Source organism: Mirounga leonina, unplaced genomic scaffold (assembly GCF_011800145.1).
Source record: "Mirounga leonina isolate KUSES-001 unplaced genomic scaffold, KU_Mleo_1.0 Mir_93, whole genome shotgun sequence".
Lineage (NCBI taxonomy): Eukaryota > Metazoa > Chordata > Mammalia > Carnivora > Phocidae > Mirounga > Mirounga leonina.
In genome coordinates this window covers 56,851,813-56,860,557 of record NW_023270854.1, presented here as the reverse complement: position 1 = coordinate 56,860,557, position 8,745 = coordinate 56,851,813, and the positions used below count along the sequence as shown (strand labels likewise).

General features: G+C 36.2%; 1 protein-coding gene across 3 annotated transcripts in view; it reads right to left on the bottom strand.

Annotated features, from left to right (window-relative positions):
- PTPRM (protein tyrosine phosphatase receptor type M) overlaps positions 1-8,745 on the bottom strand; it is an 806,716-nt gene that overhangs the window by 323,309 nt on the left and 474,662 nt on the right. For all 3 annotated transcript variants that reach the window (XM_034995810.1, XM_034995812.1, XM_034995813.1), the window contains one exon: positions 5,283-5,591. In XM_034995810.1, coding sequence (XP_034851701.1) covers positions 5,283-5,591 — 309 coding nt within the window. The remainder of the gene's footprint in view (positions 1-5,282; positions 5,592-8,745) is intronic.

The window sequence follows — 8,745 nt, the reverse complement described above, 5'->3', positions numbered from 1 at the left end:
TATATATATATATATATATATATATATATATATATATATATATATATGCAGGAGCAGACAAAGTAAACTAAAATAAAATACTAGAAGAGTTAAATAAATTAGGGATAATAGTACCTCAAAGGAACTTAGGTCTACTACCTATTTTTAGAAATTCTTAGAAATTCAGTATCTGGGACAGATAAGCTTTAGTTTCTTTACCATTTTTTTAAAGATTTATTTATTTTAGAGAGAGAGAGAATGCATGCAGAGGGGAAGGGCCAGAGGAAGAGGGATAGAATCTCAAGCAGACTCCCTGATGAGCACGGAGCCCAACACAGGCCTCAATCTCATGACCCTGAGATCATGACCTGAGCTGAAATCAAGAGTCAGATGCTTAACCGACTGAGCTACCCAGGCACCCTGATAAGCTTTAGTTTCTAAGTTTGTGGAATTGAGCCCTATTCTTTCTTGTGATACCTTTAACAGTAATAAAAAGACAATTTTTTCCACACATTTCTCATGAAAAAAAAAAAAAAACAATATTCAATAGAAATATTATACCATAGTAAAACTCAATGTTCAATGAATTATAGCCTTTTATAATGGTAGATACATAAAGTGACTCCATCATTCTTTTCTCTTCAAACTCGGTATTGACAATTATTCTATTTTTGTCTTTCTTTTCTCTCTTTTTGAAGACTTTGTTGTTGTTGTTGTTGTTAGGAAATATACTTTGAAATAAAAGTTCTTCTAATTCACTGGATGCCAGTGTGCAATGAAAACAATAGGTTTTGGGGGGTTTTTTTTGGAATTGAGCCAAAGAGATTTTAATGAACTATTTTCAAATGAAGAAAAAGCTTGAAGCAAAATACGTACTTCTTTGAAAAACACTAAACCTATTTATAACTTTGACAAAAAAAATATATATATATTTTTTGCTGAGACAGAAAACAAGATCTACAATTTGAAAATCCTCTACCCTTGGAAGCTGTTCTGTTTGTTTATTCAAGTCATTTCTATCTCATTATCATTATAGCCTTCTTTGTTTTTTGGGTTTTTTTGTTTTGTTTTATTTATTTATTTATTTATTTATTTATTTATTTATTTATTTATTTATATTTTTTATTATGTTAATCCCTATACATCATTAGTTTTTGATGTAGTGTTTCATGATTCATTGTTTGCATAAAACACCCAGTGCTCCATTCAGTACATGCCCTCTTTAATACCCATCACCCGGCTAACCCATCCCCCCACCCTTGCTCCCCTCTAGAACCTTCAGTTTGTTTCTCAGAGTCCATAGTCTCTCATGGTTCGTCTCCCTCTCCAATTTCGCCCCCTTCATTTTTCCCTTCCTACTATCTTCTTCTTTTTTTTTTTTTTTAACATATAATGTATTATTTGTTTCAGAGGTACAGGTCTGTGATTCAACAGTCTTACACAATTCACAGCACTCACCACAGACATTGGGGAAAACAATAGGTTTTTATTTGGAAGTCATGCACGCTCCAACTTCTGGGACTAGCAAGACAATTTAAACAAACCAAAAGATAAGTTATTCTGATCTCATGTTTTGACAGAGCTTAACAGAACTCCTAGCTCATTCCTTTCTCAATTTGAAACCCAAAAGTGGTGAAGGGGTTTATGCATGTGGGTTTGTGAGCAAGACATACTCGCTCATCTCTAGAAACGACTACATGTCATCTCCCCCTCTCATTGATTAAAACATTACTGTTGATTAAAACATGAATGATTATCAACAAACTTTATTGTTTTATCTAAGGACTAAAAGAATACTTTTGAGTGTTTTATTACCTACTCAGTATGATGCCTAGTGTTACAGAGGAATAGAAGGCTTCTTCTCTCTAGTTTATAGTTAAGAGAAAAAAGATTATATGTAATAGAGACAGATCAAGGAAAGGTCACAGTGAGTTGCTTTGAATCATTACAACAATAATACTGACCACTTATTAGAGCCCCCCCCACCCCCATCACTACAAAGAGCTCTCTATGTAAATTTCCTCTAACTCTAATATGGTTGAGAACTGTTACTATTCTCACTTCTCAGATGACGGAACTAAAGCCCAGAGATTTAAAGATTCTAATCAGCTACAAAGGAGGTCGAAGGATTTAAGAGTTGGAGGCAGCTCTCTGAAGGACCTGAAGGCTGAGGAGCTCTTTGAAGGGCAGCAGAGGAGATGGAAGTGAGAGGCAGCCAGGTGGAAGGCAGGAGGCAGAGGAGAGCAGACCTTGAGGAAGAGCCTGGAATGGAAGGAGCATGGCCTATGGCACTGACGTTGGGGTGACATCTTTGCAGAATGAAATGCACTGGAGGAAAAGTCACTAGTTCTAGAGAATGAGCCAGGAATACAGAAAACCTTGAAAGTCAAAATTTAAATTAAGTAATTGAAAGCTCTGTGGAGAGAGCGACACAATGCAGATGTATTTTATTTTATTGTTAAATTTTGCTTAAATTCAAGTAGAACTAACTTACAGTGTTATATTAGTTTTAGGGGAACAATACAATGATTCAACAATTCCATATACATTTCCTGGTGCTCATCAGGGTAAGTGTACTTTTAATCCCTTTTATCTATTTCACCCATCCCTCCACCCAGCTCCCCTCTGGCGACCACCATTTTGTTCTCTGTATTTATTTATTTATTTTTTAAAGATATTTTATTTATTTATTTGACAGAGAGAGACACAGCAAGAGAGGGAACACAAGCAGGGGGAGTGGGAGAGGGAGAAGCAGGCCTCCCACGGAGCAGGGAGCCCGATGTGGGGCTCAATCCCAGGACCCCGGGGATCATGACCTGAGCTGAAGGCAGACACCTAACGACTGAACCACCCAGGCACCCCTGTTCTCTGTATTTAAGAGTCTGTTTTATGGTTTGTCTCTTTTTTCTTCTTTTGTTCATTTGTTTGTTTCTTAAATTCCACATATGAATGATATATGGTGTTTGTTTTTCTCTAACTTATTTCACTTCACATTACACCCTCTATGCCCAGCCATGCCATGTGGCAAGAATTCATTCTATTTTACAGCTGAGTAATATTCCATATATTATCCACCTATAAGTGGACACTTGGGTTGCTTCCATATCTTGATTATTATAAATAATGCTGCAATAAAAGTAGGGGTGCACATATCTTTTTGAATTAGTGTTTTCATTTTTGGGGGTAAATACTCAGTAGTAGAATAACTGCATCTTACAGTAATTCTATTTTTAATGTCTTGAGGAGCTTCCATGCTGTTTTCCACAGTGGCTGCATCAATTTATACTCCCACCAACAGTGCACGAGGGTTCCTTTTTCTTTAAATCCTCACCAACACTTGTTTCTTGTGTTTTAGATTTTAGCCATTCTGACAGGTGTGAGGTGATACCTCATTGTAGTTTTTAATTTGCATTTCCCTGATGATGAGTGATATTGAGCATCTTTTCATGTGTCTGTTGGCCGTCTGGACGTCTTCTTTGGAAAAATATCTATTCAGGTCTTTTGCCCATTTCTTAACTGGATTATTTCTTTTCTTGGTACTGAGTAGTATAAGTTCTTTATATATTTTGAATATTAACCCCTTATCAGATATATCATTTGCAAATATCTCCCCCCCCATTCAGTAGGTTGCCTTTTTTTATTGTTTCCTTTGTTGTGCAGAAGTTTTCTATTTTGATGTAGTCCCCAAAGTTTAATTTTGCTTTTATTTCCCTTGCCAGAGGAGACATACCTAGAAAAATGTTTCTATAACTGATGTCAAAGAGAGAGGACTCAAATAAATAAAATCAGAAACGAAGGAGGAGAACTAACAACCAACACCATAGAGATGCAATTGTATTTTACAGATTCATTTTGTGGGTGAGTAGGCAACATTAAAATGGGGTAAGGCTGGAACCACCAAGGAAGGTGAGAAATTTCAGCATGAAATAATGAGGATCTGGATATAGGTAGTGGAAATTGAGAGAAAAGCACACTCTAAAATTTTGGGAGTAGAAACAGCAGGAGTTAGAACCAAAGGAAGCAGAGAAATGTGGGGTGCAGGGGGGAAAGAGTCAGAGGTGACCCACTGACAATGTTGGCACTCTCTTCTCACTTTTCGGAGACATGAAGAAGAACTGGAAGAAACACAGACAGGGCTTCTAGCGCAGCCTGATTGGGTGACCTGTAGCAAACTAATACTCCTTACAAAAATAACTGCAATCAGACAACTATTTGAGAGCAACCAGCACAGGTAGGTTGTGGGGCTACAGAAAAGAGAAGAGAAATCTGTAGGGTGAGCTCCTCATTTACCTTAGCTGTTCCCACGTTTTCCTTCCACAGCAAAATGAATGTGTCATATGGGTAATAAACACTCAAAAATACTTCGTCAGCTCTTTAAATGGTACAATACAGTGTTGTTGTAAACATTTAGTGCATGTTATAATCAATAATCAAGGATCATGGCATAATCAGCTGCATAAGAAAAAAAAGTGTAACATCTCTTTTTCCCAAGGATAAGTAAGTATATTCATTTGATGGGCTTCTCAAGTTCTTTGCCACTTATTCTGATGCCCGGCAAATAAACTGTAGGTCAAATATATGATGCACTACCACTGTATTTTATGTGCCATATGTACATGTAATTGTATGTGGGTGTCCCCTGTATAATCAATGTAAAAGCTCATCTATATCCATGCTATGGGATTCAATGTATAATTTTACTATTTTAAATTATTTCAGAGGCTTATTGCAATCGTGTATTTGCTTTTTTTGATGAGTTGCTGGTAACACGCATTGTCTATTTGTTAAATCCTTGTTTACTGAGGTAATATCCAATTATAATATTGTTCCTATGGGAAAGTATTATCTATTACATGGCCACCAACCTAATGAGGTAATTTCTCAGCACTGTGCTGAAAAGCAAGGGCAGCCTCTATTTTGTGCTGAATTTTTATCTGAACTAGAAGTATGTTTCAGAATACCATTTCAATATATTTAAATAAGCATTTCATATAAATAATACCCAAGCAGCAACTCTTAAGTCCAACATGATAATAAAACTTGAATGAAGAACTATTTAGAGCAATATAGAATAATTATATATAGAAAGGTAACTCTATGACTCATAAGAAATTAAACTTCTACATCTTTCTTCCTTTACCTCTTTAAATCCATGCTTATATTCTCAGAAGGACATTTATATTATTCAACAGAGTAACTAGTTCCTTCATTTTCATTACAGAGATCTCAATTTAAAAGAAGTAAAAGCTGCTTTTCTGATGGCATATATATTTCATACAAACATATCATTTAAAAGTACTCACAATCTTCATCCGTCTGTATTATGAGTTCTTGACTTTCCTTCCGTCCCTCAGGATTCATGAGGATGAGTTTCACACTGACATTGGTATACGGTGAAAGGTTAGTGATCGTATGTTGAGGGTGTGAATTATCTGTGTCCCAGCTTACTTCTTCTCGCACTTGCTCCTGTCCTCCGACTTGGTAACAGTAGTGGACTGTGAGATTATAACTATGGCAGCGAGTTACGTTATATCCAAATGGCTCCCAGCGGATAGTGATTTGTCGAGATTTGACTTCTACCACTTCCAGTTTTCTTGGAGCACGCATGGGATCTAATATAGAAAAGAAGGAACAAGAAAACATAAGAGAAATGAATTATAAGAGTTCTGGTGAAGCCCAGATGTCACAGATAGTCCTCCTTGTCCCCAGTATCTGGTCTCCTCTTCTTCCATGATAATGAAATCCCTAAATCTTAGCTGGGCATAACAACACCCAGACTAGAATTTTCGGAGTCTTCTGCAGTGAGATATGGCCATATGCCTAAGTTCTGGTGAATGGCATACAAGATGAGAACAAGAACAGTTTCTGGGAGGTGTCCTTAAAAAGAAGGGCTCACCATCTTTTTTCCTTCTTCTTACCCATTAGGTGGATTGAGGCTATGATGTCTTTTGCTCATGCTGCCATGATGGACCATGAAGCACTCAAACATGAACCATTCAAAGCAATGATGAAGGAGTCAGGGTTCCTGATAATCACCAAGTTACCATACTATCCCTGAACTGTCTACTTCCAAAATTTTCATTAGAGAGAAATACAGTGCTTTTATTTAAGGCTCTTTTCCTCTGAGGCTCTGATACATGAAGCCAATCTTAATGCTCATTGATAAATATATTTTATCTTTTTAAATTAATTTATAATTATGTAATTGGAAAACATAAGAGAAAAAGCTTGAGAATTCAGCATGAAATAACATAATGATTAGAGAGCATAAACTTCTGAGCAGGACTCCAGGCCTTTTCAGAGTTTTGATTTGTATAGAATTTCATGCAATTACTGCTCTTTCCTATCCCCGACAATGTCTTAGTATTATTCTTGAGCCCAAGCTCCAGATACAGAGTTTCAAGCTTAGAAATTTAAATGACACACAGGGAATGTAAGTATTTTAAATGATTTAAAAGAAAGAATATATACACAGCTTAAATGTCTTTATGAAATGATGATGAAAATACAATAATACTAAATACATAGCATTTACTGAGCACTTACTATGTGCTATACACTTTTCTAAGAAGTTTACCTTTCATGGGTTTGTGGAGAATCTAATCCTAAATGTTCTGTTTTGGAAAACCCATATACTTACTCCGTATATTCTGATTTTTTGTTTTCCTTAATTGTGGTCCTCAGACATGAATGTAAAGAAATCTACAATTGGTAAGGGAAAGTCAGCATGAAAACTTGAGAAATAATAGCTACCATTTACTGTGTGTGCACTTATTATGTGTAACTTGCTTTATATGTAGTCTCTATTCCTCAAAACAATCCTGTGAACCAAGTACCATTCTTCCCAATACATAGATGAAAAAATTGCAGCCTAGGTTGGTTCAAGAACTTGGTTCAAGGCTGGATTGTGGCTATGAATTCATACCTGTCCGACAATGAGACATGCTGCTTTAACTCTCTACTGCAGTGTCTCTACCAAAGTAAAAGAAAATCAGATAAAAAGAAATTAGAATGTTCAATATACCCCAAACTCCACCTAAAACATAACCAAAGAATGTAAAATACAATAAAGATTGCACGTATTTAATCTTGGAACACAAGTGCTGTGAAGACTCTTTCTTCTTCTCTTTCTAATGTGACAGAAGAGGGATCTATGCCATGTTCCCAGCTCAGCTTTGGTAGACAGCCCTACCTATACTTTGTGGCTACTGGAAATTTGTCTGGACTATTACTGAAGTTCATTTCTTGATTTCCATTTGTGCATAAATTCCTTGTTTGCTCCATCATTTAGGACCTAGGGAGAACCTAGAACTACTCCCTTTCCTGTGACCTCCAACAAATGAAAACATTTCAGCTGAAATAATGCTTTGGTTTTATATATGCAAGATGGGATTTCTCTGCCAGATATCTGCTTGAACCATAAAATGAGGTTAATAATGATCATTTATGCTACTCCATCCTATAATAAGTCTAGGAACCAAGTAAGACAAAAACTCCCCCAGGGCATCTTGAGTGGCATTCCCATGGAATGTTCCTTACTACTAAATCAATTTTTTATATGTAAATTACTAGTGTTAGGAGAAATATCATAAATAAGTTATTTAGAAATAACTTGAAGGGTTGTTTTTCGAGTCTAGTGACTTTTTACAATGTAAAGGAAATGTCTAATTTTATATAATGCTTCATTAGTTGAATGTTTACAAAAAATTTTTTTTTTTTTAATTTTTATTTATTTATTCATGAGAGAGAGAGAGAGAGAGAGAGAGGCAGAGGGAGAAGCAGGCTCCCAAGGAGCAGGGAGCCCGATGCGGGACTCGATCCCAGGACCCTGAGATCATGACCTGAGCCGAAGGCAGACGCCCAACCATCTGAGCCACCCAGGCGCCCTACAAAAAATTTTAATAAGCTCCAGATCCCTTATACAAAAACAGATTTACATGCATCTCTTTGCTACTTTCCTTATTAACACAGGTTAATATCACAGGTATCCATTAGAAGTGTTCTAAAGCATTTTCCCAAGGTTTTCATCAATTTTACTTACTAATAAAATGACTAAATGTTTCAGATATTAGTTTAAACAATGCTTTCTAACTTAATTTCCATAGAAAACTACTTTCTACTGCATAAATAAGCCTGCATCAATTCAGTCCTTCTTAGTCAAGAAAATACACACATGAATGAAGTTCCAGGATTAAAAAACCAAGAGTTCTGTTTACTGTTCAAGTTTTCTTGAAATGCATGCTAGATCCCTCTCTGTTAATACCTCTAAAAATTCTACCATGGTAAAATTGTTTCAAACTTTATATAAATTTGCCAAGTAAAATAGTTAAGCATAGCATGAAACAACCATATCTATGACCGAGTTTCCAGAGTCCCTACTGTCAAGAGTGGTAATTAGCAGACTAGAGATAGAGGCTGTATGAGGTCTAAATCTTAGATGAAAAGAGGCTTGTGCTCACTGGCTTGCATCTTCAAGATCCTGGCTAACCAAAACAAAATATCTTACAGAAACTGTTATAAACAGAGTATCTCCATTTATGTTCTTTGTGGGCCTTTGCCTAGGGTATAGTGCTGTTGTGTCTCCTACTATGTCCATACCAAAATGGCAGAGTCAAATCATATCAGCAAGGGGCAGGGATGAAAACCACTTTGACTATCATTTTATCCCAATCATTCCATGACTTCTTCCATTGGTCAAAAGCTTAAGAGAGAAGCTGAATCAATACCACGACACAGGCAGCACAGTCTACCTTAGATGGAGAGCTG